At 38.2% G+C, this 19942-nt stretch overlaps 1 protein-coding gene across 5 annotated transcripts in view; it reads right to left on the reverse strand.

Moving 5' to 3' along the window:
• bcl11aa (BCL11 transcription factor A a) overlaps positions 1-19942 on the reverse strand; it is a 181280-nt gene that overhangs the window by 39617 nt on the left and 121721 nt on the right. For 2 of the 5 annotated variants that reach the window (XR_011886841.1, XM_072265276.1), the window contains exon 3: positions 16361-18249. Coding sequence is in view for 4 of the 5 variants with exons in the window: in XM_072265276.1 (XP_072121377.1) it covers positions 16361-18249 (1889 nt within the window). In the remaining variant the exon portion in view is untranslated. Of the gene's footprint in view, positions 1-2550; positions 2613-13735; positions 18250-19942 lie in introns of those variants that run through there. The other 3 variants (XM_072265275.1, XM_072265278.1, XM_072265277.1) reach the window with 2 other exon arrangements.

Raw genomic sequence — 19942 nt, forward strand, 5'->3', positions numbered from 1 at the left:
ATGATTTGAATTACAATGTGGTCATTGCTATTCACAGTGCACTGAATAAAACATAGATTAGGGCATGGACTGTATACAAAGATCTAGTCTTCAGGAAGTCAACAGCCATTAGTATATTACTCAAACATAATAAATATCCTGGATGGTGCACGCCCAAAACATTATTGCCCCAAAGATATTTATTTTTTATCCTGACCAAACAGCAATACAACTTCACTTTAACAAGTAAATTGTCAGAGGTTTGTTCACCTCAAGGAAATAACAATAGAAAGGCATCATCAAACCATCACAACAGAAGAATATAAATTAGAACACTCTAAACAGAAGCTGGTGGAAATGAAGTGAATGAATCAGAAGACGAGATGTCTAACATGGCTTATGGGCACTGTGGATCAGCCACCCATTATCAAAACTATTTAACTGAGGTAATACCATCTATCCCTTAAACTCTGTGTTAGCATTGTGGCAATGGTTTCCTCTCAATCTTACTTAATAAAGAATCTCTTGTTATCTTTAGGCCAAGAAGTGTGAAAATCTGATCAAGAGATACAACAATTTAATTGCTTCCTCTTACTTACAGAGATCCCATATGCTTAAAAGCACTGCAAATCAACTATGAGGAAAATCTCTAGTGTTCAGTGAGACTTTTCTTCTGAACTTGTGTGTTTCTGTCATATCGGCTAATTTCTGTTTGTTTCAGCAGAAAGCTGTACTTTTTTCTGACCCATAATAGATAAAATTCCATGGTAATGTAGAACTAGGATATTAGTGCTGAGGCTTTTTTTCCCCTAGAGGTAAGGTCAAAAGCTTGTCTAGTTACGAGCTTAGACAAAGTAAAGTAGTTCAGTCTAAACTGTATCTATTTCCACTGAACTATGTATAATATTACACTGAAGTCACTAATTTAGGGATGTCAGAACCAGGCCTTTTGGCCTTGAAGCAGCAATGTGTCCACACTTCAACTTATACTGATACTTTGGTCCTGGACAAGTACCTCAAGGCATTATTTGAACACCTGAAAGTATGTGGTGTACAAACATAAATGGTTCAAAAGATGTATCAATACAATTAGAAATATGAAGTAAATAATTATACTAAAGTTTCGATTTCTGTTAACTGAAACCTGGTTTCATCCAGCAATTAAGGACCTCACATACCACAATATATAAGAGATCATTATAGAAAAGTTTGGATTGCTTCTGAAAAACAGATATAGTTCAGTTCATGGTATTTTTTTGTTTCCCGCTTCACAGAAAGTGCACTCAGGACAAACAGGTAAACAGATATCTGAGTTTATTCAGGCAATAAAGAGCCCAAGGACTGATGACACAAAGTAATAAATGTTAATTGCAATTCATTCCTTTTCTACCTAGGAATTGTACAATCCACTATACTAATCACTCAGAGATTGTATCTCCATTAGCAAGAGAATATAGGCCAAAGGATCCATCGTGATCATCAAAATTAAATGATCTTGGGTGGCAGTAGCGCTGCATTTTAGAATTTAATCTGGTTTTTAGCTTTCTAGACAAATAAGCTTGTATCTAAAATATAAACTGACCAGTTGCTTATTACAAATCAATCTTTTCATTTTGATGCATGAAGCCAGAATTGATTCTCACACCTCAAGCTCAAGGAGACACTCTCTTAACCCTTGAGGTAACACTCCTGCTGTTATTTGTAATTCTATGGGGTTTTTTGATCCAATACAATTTGCAACCTGAAAACCGATTCTTTCCATCTAAAAAATGGGGATTTTGAGTACTGACATTCTAATGCATTTTACTGAACTAATAATATAAAACTAAAATAGCTCTCACAAAGAGATTTTTTACAAATAATATGGTTTCTTTTCTGGTATAAGAAATCTTGTATCCCTGTAAATGGAATAATACATTTTCTGCCAATCATATTCTTTCCAATAGAAACATACAATTCCTGATTCTTATCTATCTGAGGAATCACATTTCATCCCAGATGGGACGCATTCACTGCAGGGTGTCCACACAGATCTTCTGTGATTATGTTGCATACCAAGCAATGAACAATGATGCACAATGAGGCACTTCATCACGTCAGCAAAAGATGATCAATTAAAATGTGAGATTGCTAATCCTGTTTGTCCCCTTGTCAATGGGCCATCCCATTAGTGTGTTGTGTGACCTATTAGAGGGAGAGAACAGAAATATCTCTTTTTCTCTTCACGTTCTCGTCTCTTCATCCCGACCCACTCCTCCCCACCAAATATGCCAGTGGACAAATAATCATGATTGTACAAGATTCAGACAATTCAGTCCCATAATCAAATCTTTTTCCTCGACTGAAGGAGCTGCTTTCAGCAAGGCCTAGAATCGAGCCTCTGAAAGTACTCAAAGTATACCAGGCTAAGGAGGAGGAGAGAAATTCACCCTGGATTTCTACTCCTGATCGCTAGCCAACACCCTTGATACAACCATGCGATAAATGGCTGTTGGATCAGGCTCAGCTGTGATGCTCCTGCAGTCAAACAGCCTACCAGCACTCACTGTCTGGGCTCACACATGAAGAATGGCCACACAGACGAGGTATTGCAGAGCTGCCAACATTCATTGATCCGTATCCACTGTGAGTCACTGCCTCCCGGAGATGAAGGGAAAGAAGAGAAAAATTGAAAGAAGAGGTTAAAAAGACACAACTTCAAGTAACGTGAATAGTTTTTAAAATCAACACAAACAAAGAGCAGCAAAGAAAGACAAGGAAGAATTGTAAAGAAGGGAAAACACCATTTGTACTTGGAAATGATCTAGGCTTTGGATTCAAAATTAACAACAGGAATAAAAATTGCGTGCTTTCAGAAACTCAACCTCACCCCCCTCCGCCCCCTCCCGTACCATCCCAGCCGCAATAATTTTACACTTTTAACGTATAAAGTACCCAGGATAGGCCAGCAGCACTTCATTACCAAACCCAATTTGTTAAGGAACAAATGCGACTGCATTGTGTTATTAATCCCCCTACTGCTTGTGTGTCATTTAAACATTTTGTTAAATAAAAGGAAATTTGTTGAGTCTTACATCTCAACAATAAAGTATTACTATATTTAAATTTAAGTAAACATTAATCAGAAATTCAAAATTTGCATCATTTACAAGCACCATGCAAAAATTTCTTCCAGATATAAAAATGCACTCTTTGTACAAGCAAATGCATAATGGAAGCTCTATGTACAATTTATAGCCATGCCATTCTCTACTGCAGTATTAATGCTATGAGAGCATTGATGTGAAGTAAAAGCAGCACAGTATTGCAAAGCAAACGACATTTTGAAAAAAGCTTTTTAAAAGATGCCATTGAGTAAGGGAAGGTTTGTTGTACAACAAAGTTCTCTAATTTTTATCTAGGTCAAATAAACAATAGAATCACAGTATTGACCATATGGATGAGTGAAGATAATACCATTTTACTGTCTGTAGATTGTAATAATGTTTATACATTTTAGCTCATCATTCTTTTTAAAGTACTTGTTTGCAGAGTTTTCCCTTAAATAACTTTTTGAAATGGGATTTTTGGATTGGCAATCAGTAACTGGCAGATAAATGCTGGATCCTGAATTATTTAACCTTTTCTGATTGCTTGGACGAAGAGACCAAGGGTACTGCAGCCAAATCTGCTGGTAGGCTAGCAACTTGTTAGGAGGACACAAAGAGTCTGCAAAGGGATATAGATTGGATAGGTGAGTGGGGCAAGAGCCAATAGATATAATATAATCTGGAATATAGCAACAGCATTCACTTTGGAAGAATTAAAAACAAGTTATTATAGAAATGGAGTGTAACAACAAATTGTTGCAGTTCAAAGGGTCTGGGGCTCTTGTACAGGAAACACAAAAAGCTGGCGTGCAAATATGTCAAGTAATTGGGAAGGCTAATGGACTATTTGCCTTTCTTGCAAGGAGTATGGGGTGTAAAAGCAGGGAACATACGAAACAACTTTGTAGGATGCTGATGAGACATTATCTGAAGGATTGTGTACAGTTTTGGTTCCATATTTATAGAAAAATGTGTTTGCATTGGCGGTAGTGCAGAGCAAGTTCACTGGGCTATTTCTGGGACAAAGGTATGAAAGTAAAACAAAAGATTGAGCCTATGATCATTGAATTTTATGAACATAAATGATTCTAAGGAGGATTGTCGAGATGGATATCAATAAGTTGTTTCCCCCCCCCCACCCCCCATAGTAGAGGTGTCTGGAACAAGGGGGCAAACTTTAAGTCTGAGATGATGAAGAGTTTCTTCTCAGAGAATCATATCCCCTCTACTCTAGACAATTATGGAGATGTGAGTCCATAAGTATATGTAAGGCAGCGACACAGACATTAAAACTACAAAGAAGTTGAAGAGAATGAAAGTGGGGAAAGTGGTGTTAAGTCCAAGATTGGATCAGCCAAGATCTTATTAGATGGTGGATAAACTTCAAGGGGCCAACTGGTATATTCCTGTTTCTCATGATGTTGTATTATAAACTTTTGCATAGGTCGTTATTAAGGAAAATCTGTTTGAAGTAATCAAAAATGTTTAGATTTTTTTACAGAGGGAAATTAATACTTTTTTCAATAACATTTTTTGAGATTAATTACACATATATGTGCCAGCAGCTGGTGACATTTTGCCAGTTTAGAGCATTTTCTTTTCTCCAGCAGATTTTCCAACATTTGGATGAGATGAACTGAAATGATCAGACTGTGGGCGATGTATTTGACAAGTGCCCCATTATACAGTAGAACAGGATTCCCAATATGGACTGAGTAGCCAGCACTGTCACACATTTGAGACCTTGGAGATGCACCAGATGGAAAACTACTGCACAGACAACTCACCACAAACCATTCTCTCACAGCCATCTCAAGAAATGCACTGAGATAAACCTGTCAGCCATCTACCTTCTTGAAAATGAATGATGCAAGTCCTTGGAAGACAAAAAGGGAGCCCAAACCAAAAAATGTACAGATTAGAAAATTCATGTGAACACATTGGTGAATCAACTTGCAAAAATAGAGTATTTAACCCGATCAGAAAAGGTTTTGATTTCTTCTCTTTAATTTGGAATTTTAATTGATTTAGTTCATTGGAAAAGGAAAAAAGAATCACAATGTCTCAAAAACTGAATAGGAGAAAAATTAGCCTCAGGTTCCCACCACTAAACATGAGTGCAAACGCTGCCATTGTTAACGTTCGTCTCCACACAATCAGCTTCCCTATGAAATTGAACAAGTGCCAGTGAGTTCAACTGGTAACTAAAATGCTCACACATGTTCAGAGCTGGTGACTAGAAGTTAATTCCTTCCCAATATTTATTATTTACCACTGAATGTGCAACATTAGTACAATAAAGCATTCATCTGCCACATTGTTTGCAACTTCCAGTATACTATCTGTTGCCAAGGTGCGTGAAACATAATTTAGTGAAGGTCAAATAGTTAACACAATAAAGATATTTTTCTAGTTGAAGTTACAACAGATCATTTCTAGTTTACTCAGCGTCAAGTACCTAAACAAAGGCTTCATTAATTACTAATGAAAAGTGGTTTAGAACAAGTGTCGTTAAAGGGAAATTCAGGCTTCAAACAGCTTCTATTTAATACACAGATCATCATCCATTACCTACTTCGCAGCAGTAAATTTATTTTCATCGCTTTATTTACATAGAGAAAGGAAGTTCCAGTCTAAAGATCCTCCATTTACTGCACAGCAGTCATTAACTGCTTTGAAGAGATTAACAGATTTTTGTCACCGGGGAGCTGAAATATCTGTCTTTCCTAATTTTAGTAGTAAAGATAAAAGTGACAAGAATGAAAAGAGTTATTCTACATTTTAGTTAATATTAGGGAAAGCAGAATCTCAGCCATGAGATGAGATTTGAGTGTTCACTGCAGCTACAAAAACAGAATTGGAATCATGAACAGAGAGGAATGCTGGACAGTGGTAGGCCATTCAGTGCTTCAAATTCTGTCATTCAATTAGATCGTATCTGATTGCTACCTCAACTTTAGTCATTACTATACTCTCTTTTGACCGTGTCCAACAGAAAGAATCCATCTCACTTCTGGAATATTCAACTGACTACATATTTACATTTTGAGCATGTAGGGGAGGGGAACTATAGTCAGGGACTGAAATGTAGTTCCAGATTTTTACAGCCCTTGTGCCTTGTTCAATTTTAAGCTTACCCAACCTTACCTGGACTCCTGCAACCCAGGAAACAGTTTCACTATATTTAACCAATCAACTCTTTCATTCAGTTAAATCTGATCCACATTCAAAAGAGATGTAACAATAATCTCTTGAATCTTGACTCAATCCCTTCCATAACCATACAAACAAATCTCTGCTTCAGCAACCCCCAACCCCACTGAGGCCAGGCCAATACATCCATCCTCGGGTGTGGAAGCTGGAAGTGACTGAAGCACTAGATAGGATCAAATCAGTTTTATGTGCCTGTAACAATAACTCCATCCTTTTCTATTTCGATCCTTTAGAGATAAAGCCAATTATGTCCTGTTTTGGCAAAACTCATTAATCTGAAATATTCACTGCCTCTCTCTCCAACGTTATCTGATTCTGCTGAGCAATTCCCAAATTATTTAAAATTCCACGACCTTTTAAATTAATTTTCGTACCTGTCTACTAAGTTGCATTAATTACAAAACTTGAGTTGCTAAGACTCTGCTCCTAGTTTACTATTTAAAGAGTGTATTGATCTATATTTACTTATTCATATTTATTGAGACACAATGCAGAATAGGATCCTCTTGCTCTTTGAGCCATCCTACTCAGCAACCCCCAATCTAACCCTAGCCTAATCACAGAACAAATTACAGTGAACAATTAACCTACTAAACTGTACATCTTTGGACTGTGGAAAGAAACCAGAGAGCCCGAAGAAAACCCATGCCTTCCACGGGGAGGACACACAGATTCCTAACAAATGACATCAGAATTGAACTCCTATGCGCCAAGCTGTAATAGCCCCACACTAACTGCAACGCTATCATGGCACTCAGAAAATGAGTATTTCAAAAAGATGAGCGTGGAAAAAAAAATCACACAGAATGCAGCCAATATAAACCCAATAGTTTTGGCGTCTTAACTTGTTTTGACCCTGGCCTTCTCTCCCCTACACATTGTGCACTGTTATCTTATACGGTCAGTAAACATGGAGATCCGGTTCTCTGTTCTTTGTTATACATTTGATAATTTTTTTTGAAAAGCAGAGTCGTCAGCATACGTCCTTGGAGGACATCACTTGCCACTCTAAATTGACCCAAGGGAATACATCAATGCTGAACTCTGGAGGAAGTAAATGGGAATGAGGAGAGAATATAGTAAAATGTTTAAAAATCGACTATGTATACATGAGTGCTTGATTGCGGGATTGGAGATGGTGTGCTGAAGGGTCAGGTATTGTGCTGTCCAACACCATGATTCTATGATGTCCAACCATCTGGAGCAAATGGCTATATTTCCCCATTGTCAGCATATATTCTGTGGGAGGAATTACTTTTATAGATGATATTTAGCTACAATCAACTCTAATGGAAAGGAACAAAACATTGAAAACAAAAATACTGAAGCCCGAGATTTTCACATTTCAGAATCCAGAAAATATTGCAATCTGGTGCACTGGTGCAGATCTGGCAATTCATGACCACCATTTAGTTAAATCAAGGCAGTCACAATGAAGTTGTTTTGAGAGTGATATACTGGGTTTAATATTAAATTCACTTTCTATGCTTCAAAAGCAAAAAAAAAGTTCAGCATAAGGAAAAGGTCCTGGAGATCTCAGTACTCAAGAAAAAATCGATTCTTTTCATCTATTTTTTTCCTATTCACATTAAGCTCTTCCACAGACACCACCAAGTTTAATAAGGCTCAACTCCCCTATTTTACAGTCAGTAATGGGATAGTATGTCAGAAGCTAGAAGTGCTCCAGGAATATGAAACACTTCTTAAAGTACTGGTAAATAACATCTGTACAATGCAATTAAGCCAATATGACACCTTGGAAATGTGTCAATGTGCACCATTGGTTAACATTAACAATGGGAAAGAATGCTAAGGAAATTTGAGTCCTGGGGAAGGGTCTCAGCCCAAAATGTCAACTATCTATTCATTTCCATAGATACTGCCTGACTTGCCGAGTTCCTCCGGCATTTTGTTTGTGTTGCTTGGGAAAGAATGGCAGCTGTTAGGGGAAATTAATTTATGCCCTTCTTTAAAAAGATAGGAGTGTCTTTGATTGGAATTCCACTGTGCACCTGGAGTTGCAGTAAATGCCATCTAATCAAAGTTTTACAGTTTCTGACTTATGGCCTTATTTAACGCTTATTCTAGGGGCAAACTACACTACATAATAATACTAGCAATCAGCAGTTATATACTTCAATACACTGACTTGGCAACAGTAAAACATTAATAAACCCAACAAGTGATACCAAGCCTCTTCATGTGAGTCTTACTGCACACCATTATCAACTTGAAGAGTATTTTCACATTTCATTTACTGGAAGTGACACTACTTTGCAAGTGCAGTATCTACTAAACAAAACTCCTCAAAGTTACCTAAGATGCTTTTGCTGCAGCCTATCAAACAATTTATTCCCAATATAAAGTTAATAAAAAGAGAAATTCAATATGACATAAGAAGCATGAAGGATTAATTTGCCAGCATCTGTTTTCAGTAATAGCATAAGGACATCCAACACAGTTTGCCAATCTGAAACAAGTGACATTCAAACATGAGTTGAGCAAAGATGGATTGGGTGCTTCATAGTGGAGAGTCAGCACAGAACACTGTGTGTTAGAGAAGACTGTGTCTGGGTAATTTGGTTAGTGTGGTGCCTTTCAGGAAGGCAACTAGAGCAACAGTGCAAATAGAGCCCATAAATACCATCCCACCCACACAGCTGGATTTCACACCATTCGAATGCTACCAATAGTGGTAGTTAACTTAATTAGCAAAATATAACTTTCTGAAAAGTTAGACAAACATTGTTTAGAAACAGTTAATGTAACTCCAAATCACGAATTGTTTTGTTTTTTTAACTATTCCAAAGCCATCATCAGTAAAAGCAGTTGGATCTTCATAAATGTTTCTAATCCCCTAAAATTCTTATGTAGTGCCTTTAACTTCACAGGACTATTATCAAGCAACATTTCACAGTGGAACAATGGAAATTAGGATCACACAAATAATCACAATTGAATAAGATTTAAAGATGGAAGAGTTTTCAGATAAAGAGACTGAACATGGATTTGAACCTGTACAGTTGGTTCTTATCTGCTTTGTATCAAGGCTGATCAAGTGACTCATGGGTAACCAGGGTTGGACAATAGATATAAGTAACACCACAGCCCCAAAACATGCTTTCTTAAAAAAAACCAGATTAAAAAGCAGCAAGTTGTTTGTACAAAAGCAGTTATTTCCCATGTAGCAAAACTCCACCAAAAGCAATGAGATGAAATTGGTTAGATGAAATTAGATGTATTAGTTAATCAATTTCTGTTCTATTTGCAGAGTGAGTAATGTTAGTTAGGCCACTAACTGAACTTTCGTATCTTCAGATGAGTCCAAATTAAAAGGTGAGGTTCAGAATTTATATTTTAAGAAAGAAATCGTCCTTGAATCATGGATCACTTTACATCTTTGTTCGATGGAGCTGTTCCTTCAAGGAAAGAAAACTTATTTCTAATGTCTTTCCCTTTTTCCCCCTTTGCTTTTCTGGTGCTACTTTGTATGTAACATTCCTAATGAAATGCACACTTTTCTGAAATAAAAGGATCTGTGAAACAAACTGATTTTTAGTTAAATATTTTTAGATAAAAAGTTAAATTACCTCAGCATATGTTTTAAAATAACAATATGATTGAATAAATCACATCAATTGAAGTTGGAATCCCTAATGCAGAGAATCTGTCCTAGAAATATCCTTAAAGCAGACCTGGAATTTTCAACTCTTAAGCAAGTGATCACACCATCTAATGCTAATAGATTTGTACATTCGCAGTTTTCAAAGGCTGACAGTTAGAGAATGGTGCCTTTGATTTGTTACACTATTCTTATCAAATGTTGTAACTTAATAATGCCATAAACAAAATAAGGTATTGCAACATCTGCAGCTTCTAGATCCCTGAAAAGAGACTTTTGAATCCTTTGTGCATCAGCAATGCAGAGCTAATGGCCTAATTCTGCTCCTATGTCTAAAGGTCTTTACAGGTGTCTCCCTTTATACCCACTCTTTCCTTTTACCAAAGCAAAAACTGTTGCTTTAGAAACTTACCAATGTATTTAAATTTAAAATATTGTTTTTATGTGAATTGTTAAAACTGCAAAGGAAGTACTGTAAGTGTATCCAAAATTTATGAGAACATGGGGTCACACTTGTATATGGTTTTACAATAGTGCCTTCCATGTTATGCCTGTCACATAAATCTGCCCATGAAATTCTCATAAATGCACAAAGGGCTTACAGGTTCACGATTTTATAATGCAATTAATGTGTAACAGTTCGGGGAAAACACCATTTCCTTTTGCCACTTTGATTGCAGTATTTGGGCTACGTGGTGCATGCATCTATGAGTTGTTTTAAGTATGATAGTTGGTGTACAAAGAGAGCCAATATAAATACACAAGTTCACGAAGGTTTAAAGCAGCAGGGTTCTCCATTTGGCAAAACTCAACATGAAGCAAGTTAAATTTTAAAAAAGACATTTTCCAATTAAATCATACACTGGAAAAAAAAAGTGCAATGGAAATTTGGAAAATAGACTCAGAGACATCATTGTATGAAAGAACAAACTAATAGTTCAGGTTTATTTCTAGATTCTGTTAGACATTTTCAGCATTTGGTACTATACAACCTACACTTCACATAAATAGTGATGAAAACTATGGTTCAGTTCTACACTTCCTGCTCAAACCTCAGGAAGAGTTTTCAAACAGGAATCTGAGACAAAAATAAAGTGGGAATCCAATGTTTTATTAATATTTTCCCAAAATGTCTACTTTTTGGCTAGGCATGATTTCTGTTTATAATTTCAACATTTGACGATGCCCTTAAAGCCAAGGTGGTTTACTAAAGACACAAGAGATTCTGCAGATGATGGAAATCTTGACCAGCACACACACACACACACACGTTGTAGGAACTCAGCAGGTCAGGCAGCATCTATGGAGGGAAACAAACTGCCGACATTTTGGGCCAAGACCCTTTTTCTGGACTCAGGTGAAGGGTCTGAGCCCGAAACATCAACCTTTTAATTTCCTCCATGGATGCTGCCTGACCCGAAGAGTTCCTTCAGTATTTTGTATGTGGTTTACTGAAAATATTTCCATGCTAAAGATGACAGGTTATGGCTAAATTGTTATTCCATAAGGATATTCCAGAGATCTTCAACTTTTTATGAAAACTCTGAGTGATAATCTACTCATTCCCCTTCTAAATAAGTAAGACAAGTAAAACAAAAGGAAGTGTGCACTGATATAAAGCTACTTTCTAAACTGAAAAGGACAGAAATGAATGATACTGTAGCTACAATACAGATTTAAAAGATTAATCTATTACTTGGTCATGTAAATCATAGATTGAAAATGCTTAGCTAATGTAGTAAAAGACAACTAAAGCAGAAGGAAATAAGCTACAAACTACTGAATGGGATATGGGATAAAGCAGTTAAGGTATTTCCATGCCACACATGTTCATTGTTAAAACAATGATTCCTGAAATAATTATAAACAGAATCACAGGTAAACATAATTGTTAATTTTGCCAAAGATAGTTCATATCATAAAATTAGTTAAAACTTGGGGGGAAATATCTAATATTGAGCTTCAACATAATTATCAACTTTTATAATGGGAGGGATCACATTTACAGGATGCCCAAATGAGTGAGCTGGTTAAGCCATGGGCGCAAAATTGGTCTGCACCGGTGATGCAAGACATATCCAAAGCAAATCAGCAGGCTTCCTTATCTGATTTTCCATTCCACTGAACTCAATTGCTTGCACTGCAAAACAGGCTGCCAAACTGAAGGCTTATTTTCTGCTTGTGGCAAAATCCAATTTTACTGCCATTGTGCAGCTGACCCACACAGGCAGAAGATTCCACTTGTGATTCCCATCTTGTGCCAAGTCATTAGTTGCCAATTCAGGGCTTAGACTAGGGAGCTGGGAAAAATATAGCCAGTCAGGATCCCCAATCCCAATTCTCCTCCAGTTACTCTTGTTGCATGTGTGCCTGCTTCAGGAAAGGAGCAGTCTCACTGAGGTGTCTTTCGTGATCAAAACATCTGTGAGCATTCGGTGTCTCAACGTAAGTTTTAAGAATGGCAAGCTGAGGAACAAATATGGCTTCAGAAGAAGTAAGAAAATGCCAAAAGGTGTGATTTGAGTATCTTAATTCCAAACTTTTGACTAAAACATACATATGCACATTTCCCTTTATTACACCCTTGCATGAAAATCCTGAAATTATAAACAATCCTTAATTCAAATCAATTAAAAAGGAACTTTAAATCAGGCAATCTGATATTCAATAAGTAAATTCACTGCCCACTGCCATACTGAGTCATGCAAACCAGATTCATCTACATCCTACACCAAGGAAGTCGATGCAGATGATGGAGACAGAACGAATGTAGTCAACATCCAAAATAAGGCTAAGAATAAAATCTCTCAATACTGAGCAGTACTGAGATACATCGCTCAAGGGAGAATTGGACTCTCCCGTCTTTGGAGACACACATCGTTATGTCACCGCATTGAAAATGAAGAAACAAAACTGAAAGAGATGTTTGAGAACACACTCTGAGTTGTGTTCTAAACAAAATTTGAGAAATTACAGGATTCTTATCAATGAGATGAACCCAACTGATGTGAATTAGATTTTCCTGCAACTGCATAAGGCGCAGCAACACCACCAAAAATATGTTAGTGCCTGTCATTTTACCAAGTTATAAAATTTTAGACATCAACTCTCAAAGAAAATACCTCATAAGCAGAAGATGCAACATTAACAGTACCATTAGAATAACTACACTCAACAGTTTGCTGACTCACCTCACAGAAGGTCCAGGTAAATGGACTTAGCAATTAATTGATCTGTTGTAATTTATTTAATAGGTAGTGCTTGTATTTTCAACTACCACCTGATCATCATTTAATTCTAAATGTATGGATATGGTGCACAAGTATGAAGATATTCATGCACTTTTAGCGGAGAGGAATTGTGGGAGAGAAATTGGCATCAATTAATTGATCATTTTACTTAGACATTGCTAGCAACAAAGAATTTATTGTATGCTTCATTCATTTCATTGATTTATGATATCATTTTTGGATAGCCAATGACCTGCACAGTCCTGCTATGTAGCCAGCAACCCCCTCACCCACACAGGAAATAAAGCTGCAGATGGCACACAGTGAATTTCCTGGTTGTCTGATATGTTAAACCCTTTCTGAAGGCAGGCAAATTTCTGCAGCCTGCTACCAAACTCTATATGGGTCAGAGAAAGGGGTCACTGCAGAGATCTACTCAGCTGAGCAAAAGCTGTGTACTTTAATTATGCCATACAAAAACAAATGACTAAATAAATTTAAAAACTAAAATAATGAGGAAAGCAATAAATAAGCACACACAAGGTTCACCAATTAGCTTTAAATTTTTTATTAATTTTTTTCATAAAGGGACAAAATGGGCATGTGAACAGGATAATGCAGACAACTGCCAAAACACAGACAGTGGTTTCCAATAGACTCCTGAACTTAACAAAGACCAGAAACAAATACAATAAAAGCCAGGTTGTAATGACCTTTGGTCACTTAAACAAAAAAAATAAAAAATAAAATGAAAAAAAGATCAATTTGGTGCATCTGTTTTAAACAGCGCACATAAGCAATAATAAATAGTGAATCCCATAGTAAAAGATAAATGTCAAGTTACAACAACAGCTTTTATTACAGGAATAGAAAAGGCCGATAACAAAATATTCTGCATTGCCATTTACAAAAAAGTATTGACTCAAGCGGCTTTAATATGCTTTGCATATGAAATTTTCCCAATCTAAATATAAAGCACCATTTAGTTTTTGGCAATGAAAAAACTGCAAACATTTAATTTACTGCATATGAAGTTAGATGCTGGAATGTAGTAGGTGAGAGGTTAGGAGACAGAAGCACACTACAGAACAAACATTAGCTTGCAGTACTGTATACAGTATGGCAGCAGGAAGGGAAAGATATGTACAACCATCCACTTTGACCATTGGCGCGACGTTCTAAAGTTTCCCCAAGCAGCCGTTATACGACCTCTTATCTGTACAATGTCACGGGTGTATTCTTTTTTTGTTTGTTTGTTTTTTTGTTGAAACATACAAATAATTCGCACTATATTATCCTGCCAAATTAAAAAAATATACTGTGGCAGCCTGTTTTTTTTTCCACTACCAAAAAAAGGTACATTGATACCTTTAAAGAACAAGCAACAGTTAAAAATACAAGCTTCAATATAAATACTATAGTGCCTACACTAGGTGAACATTTATTTCAAATAACCATTCTAGAAATACAGAAAAGTAGAGACCATAAATGTGTTTAGCATAGGAATCAACATGTGTGCATTTTCCTATAGTTAAGTACTATATATATATAAAACATATATATATATATAATCTTAAACCTTTCCCAATGCAAGTTTATACAACCTGAAGAGCTGTGTACCCAAGGCAGAGTATCCACTAACTGTTAAAACATGTATAAGTCTTGGCAACCACCAAGACACTGAAACCCTAAAATATAGTTCTCCCTAACTTAATGAAGTGTTTTCTTAAAAAAAATCTTACCATTTATACTTAAAAAATCTGTACAAAAATTGTTGCACTGTAGTAGTGAGATTATTTATTCTAATTGACTGCAGTCCCATTATCATCCGCTGAGGAGACATGCTGTTAAATCGTGTTGCTTTACATTTTATATTTAGCCAGGTGCACTATTCTAGTCAATGACTGGCAAATTGACTCTAAACAATCCGTACATTTTTCTTTCCTTAGTATTTTAGGATTTTTTCCCCTTAATTATATGTTTGTAAACTGGGAAAATTGTACAGTGCACTTAATTGTCCTATCCAAACTGTCTTTTATCCTTTTGTCTTTTTGCTCAGCCTCTGTACCCCTGATTAAAGAAAGGGCATAGGAGTCACAAGCGGAGTCAAGTGCTATTAAAATACAAGCTCGGGGTGGGGGGGGGGGGGCTGGTAGGAGTATTAATGTATCATCTTTATGTTTATACAACTACTGTGTGGTGCATGAACCAAGCATGACTTTACGGATCACAGATAGGTGCTGTGAGATTAATGGAATTGTCAAGACATTTTCCTCCTTTGTTCCTACTATTTTGTTACTTCATTTTATTTATATATTGAGTATTGGTTAACTCGCTGGTAGCCAAAACTATCAAGTGCATGATGCAGAAGCATCACTTGGGTTCAGCACAAACCCAAGGCTACTCCTCCAGAAACTAACTGAAGAACAGAAAGAAAACCAATACAGTTTCAAAAGATCCAAGGCACTCAGATTATTCTTTTTTCCTTTAACCAAACAATGGCATTCACCCAATTTTCATCTTCAGTTTTATTTCCTTTGCCAAAGTCAAGGCCAACAATTGTTCTTATGGTCTAATTTAATATATTAACATCTCAAGACAAATTTTCCTTTTGTAAAAAAAAAGGACGGCTTTAACAGTGCGAATTCCAGCCTGTCCATAGAGGGTTAAATAAAGGAATCTACTTGGTGGGGAGGAGGGGGGAAATTCCCCCTTTTTTGTCTTCCCTGTGTTACGACCCAAACTATACATGGTGTGTGTTACAGGACACTATGCAGCATGGTAGTCTTCTTTCAAAAACCAAAGAAAGGACAAAGGGGTGGTTACTCAGCACTAACCGAGGACAGAATTAAATTGCCGAACATACCATACATGCTGTCTAAAAGAAAAAAACATACACAACACGTAAATTATTGCACAAGAGAAAGGCTCGAATTTGCGTAAATGCAATAGTATTGCCCCGATACAAATCATGCATTCATCAGTGACATTAAAACCAGTTGTACTGGCATCAAGCACATGTTCCTTACGTCCTCAGCTTCCACTTGGTTTTGATCACAAGAGAATAGAAAAAGCTATAGGGAACTTGAGCACCAAAACACCTAATCAGTTTTTATATCATTATTTAACAAGCGCTCACTGTGCCATTTTTTCATGTGTTTCTCGAGGGTACTATACACGCTAAAAGGCATCTGACAAATTTCACATTTGTAAACGTCTTTCCCCACCTGACCGTGCGTTTTCATGTGTCGCGTAAGCTTGCTACTCTGGGCACAGGCGTAGTTGCACAGGTCACATTTGTACGGTCTCTCGCCCGTGTGGCTTCTCCGGTGGACGGTGAGATTGCTGCAGTTCTTGAAGATTTTCCCGCAAAATTCACATGTGTCACTTCGCTTGCCCTCTTTGGAGCTGGGCCTTCCCGGGCCAGGTCCAGTGATGTGGGGCGTGCTGCCACCACTTCCTGTGCCACTCCGACCTGAGATCCCACCGTCCATCTCTCCTGGAGGAGTGGAAAAGCGTAAACTTCCATTTTCTGAAGAGTGCTCTGATGAAGTTGCAAAAGGCGATTGTCTGGAGTCTCCAAAGCTGAGGAATGGGTCTTTCATCTGCCGTGAGGCAGCATAACCAGCAAGCCACTGTGAGTAAACATTATCTGTGGGAGGCAAAGGTGCTGAGGGCAGGTCAAAGTCTTTCTCAAGCTTAATGCGTTTGGAAAAAGGGCTGAGGGATGTCGGGCTACCCAAGATAGGCTTTTTTGATATGCCCCCAGAAGCTGATTCACCTGGAGAGGAACCTCTCCCATTGACTGTACCATCATCTGTGCGATCAGATTCACCAGCGACCGAGTCTTCATCATAAGTGTCTCTGTGAACTTCTGCTTCAGAGGAGAGATGAGTCCGCTTGTGTTTTTCAACAAGAACTTGATGGAAGGCCTCACCATAGTGCTGCATGGTATTCATGGCAATGTTGTGCATCACTTCAGGTAATGAGCTCTTCTCCTCTATGGGCCTTGAGCTGTTCTCGTGATGGCGCCCACCCTCAAGACTGACACCAAAGGCAAATTCAGACCTATTTTCATTCTCGGTTTCCTCCTCTTCTTCCTCCTCCTCCTCCTCCTCTTCTTCCTCTTCCTCTTCCTCCTCTTCTTCCTCTCCGTTTTCTGGAATCATATTGGCATCGGTTTCACTCTTGTACTTGGCTACCACAGATTTGAGAGCACTGCTGGCACTGCCAACAAGGTCACTAGTACCAGGTTCAGGAGAGCTTGCAGTGGAGAGTCCATCATCCGACTTGACCGTCATGGGTGATGACTTGTGTAAGTGTGTTTTCATGTGCCTCTTTAACTTGCTGGCCTGAGTGCAGGCATGATCACATAGGTGGCACTTGTATGGTTTCTCACCAGTGTGGCTTCGGCGGTGCACTATCAAGTTACTCTGAAACTTAAAGGTTTTCCCACAGAATTCACAAGACTTGGACTTGAGCACACTCTGGGCAGGAGCCGCTGTGGACTGGAGGGGTGGGAGGGGTGGTGTGCTGAGAAAAGGGGATTTGTTAGTTGATTGGAATGGTTGCAATAGCCTTTGCATAGGACTAGGCCTGTTCGGTGACAACGGAGGAGTGGAGGTATTGCCAGCTAATTCCCTAAGTCTCCTAGAGAAATCCATTGATGGTGGCTCAATAGGTATGGAATTAAGACGCAGTACCCTGTCAAAGGCACTGTTGTGATGTGCTGCCGCCATAGCCATCTCCTCGGCACTCAGCCGATCCATTCGATGGGGGTCTAGGTGATGCCGGGGTGGAGGGCTAAACAACGGAGGCGTAGGGGGGAAGCGGCCTTCTACAAGCCCTGGTGTTTCCCGAGAGACGGGCCCAGACATTCTCAGCAGGTTGAAAGGACTATTATCTGCTACATGAAGTCCATGAAGTGGGGGCTGAGGGCCACAATCTGCCCCAAGTCCTGAAGGAATGCCAACCCGTGGGGTCAAGGGACTTCCATGCTCAGTCTCCAAGTAAATTCGGAATCCATGGGTGTTCTGGGCATGTTGGAGGAGAAACCATGCGCTGCTGAATGGCTGTTTGCAAGTTGTGCAAGTGTAACTGCTCGGCTCATCCTTCCCTGCAAGAGAAAACAAATAATGCCAACATGAAGACCATGCAAACCACGCTCAGCTGCCAGCTTCAAACATTTACATAAAAAGAAACTTCCAACCCAAATTTAATGGAAAATGTAAAAACACCAGCAGACAACTTCAACCAAGTTGAAACTGAACCAATTTAATCTTCATCCAAAGCAACCAAACTATGAAGAGACCTACAACTTCACATGGTAACGCTGATGCAGTGGTCACTAAGGTCATCAAGTATATTTATTTATGCTGACTTTATAGGTGTATCAGTGTTAATTAGCAGAACAAAGCAGGCAGTAACTATTAATTTCCCTGAATTTTATGTAGATACTTTAACTAGGAGTTGATTTCTCTTGGTAACAAATCTGAAAGACTCTTATAATTAAATAGGAAACAATATATGAACATTTCTCATTAATCTGGACAAACCACACACCATTGCTCATCTACTTAAATAACCTCACTTGTAATGGTAATTTTTCTTCTGCCAGGTAAATAAAGTCGCTATAGAACACATATTTCTCCAACTGTCTTGGATGTTTGCTATCTTTTAAAATGTTGTTCAACCTTTAAATGTGTGTCAGTCTATAAAAGAAGAATATTTGATTAAGACAAGATGAAGACAACAGTTAGAAAGGCTCCTAACAGGGGGAAAACACATCCACAAATGTGTCTTCATTTCAATCCCCTATGTAATCACGCAAACCTATCCTTTCCTATGTTTGAGAAGATCAGATTCATAACTATTTTTATCCCTTCTTTCCTCCTCTTCAAATTTATCAGTTAAGGATTGGTACAATGTTATTTTTTCCCACTTTATCTCCTCCATCAATCCATTTGATGTTTGTCTGGGTAATAGAGAAGTGGAGTGCTACATAGCTGAGGCACAAGGTGGGGGGTAACTGAACAATAAGTCCCGTAATTTCCCTTGAGACAGATGAAGACATTCTCAGCAGATTGAAAGACTACTATTTGCATGAAATGTGTGACATGAAGGTCTCACCCAGGTGTTGGTCACCTTCCAAGATTTCATGTAGGCATAAATCCAAAGCAGAAGATGCTGCCCAGACATCCTGATCTACTTCTCCCTCCCTTACTCCTGGGCTGCTGACTTCTGCTGCTTCTCAGCTGAAAACAGGTTGAGCATCAAAATGACCATCTTCTCAACTGTGAGAGTCACTGGGCAACAGGAGCAACATGTCTAACATATATTGACAAGAATTTTAAGAAGATAACACAGAATAACCAAACCTGCAGCAATAAATCCGAAGAGAAAGCAGTGTGAAGCAGTTAATAGGCTTTGGTGGAGATCTATTGAAAATTGGGTTGAAATCTTCAAAAGGTTAGAATCAGTCTGTGCTTTTGCCAGGTACATTTTGCAGCACCCTTACATTTAGGTCATCATGAACAAACTCGGATATTAGGATATCCTACTTTTGCAAAGCCACCAACCCCTTAAACAGACAGTGTGGATATTCTGCAGGCATTAGAGGGAGTGACAGCAGTTCCCAAGTGAGGCCCCACAACCTCACACCAAGGGATATGACCCTATTGAATGTCTCCCGGCACTTCATTTCTTTTAGGTCCCTCCAAGAGACAGTCCCCCGAAATTTAGCCCAAGACTTTTTTTCTTCCTTTCTCCCCGGTAGGAGATTGCACAGCAAGTATGTTTATAGGTAGGGA

This window comes from Mobula birostris, chromosome 8 (genome assembly GCF_030028105.1).
Source record: "Mobula birostris isolate sMobBir1 chromosome 8, sMobBir1.hap1, whole genome shotgun sequence".
NCBI classification, from domain to species: domain Eukaryota; kingdom Metazoa; phylum Chordata; class Chondrichthyes; order Myliobatiformes; family Myliobatidae; genus Mobula; species Mobula birostris.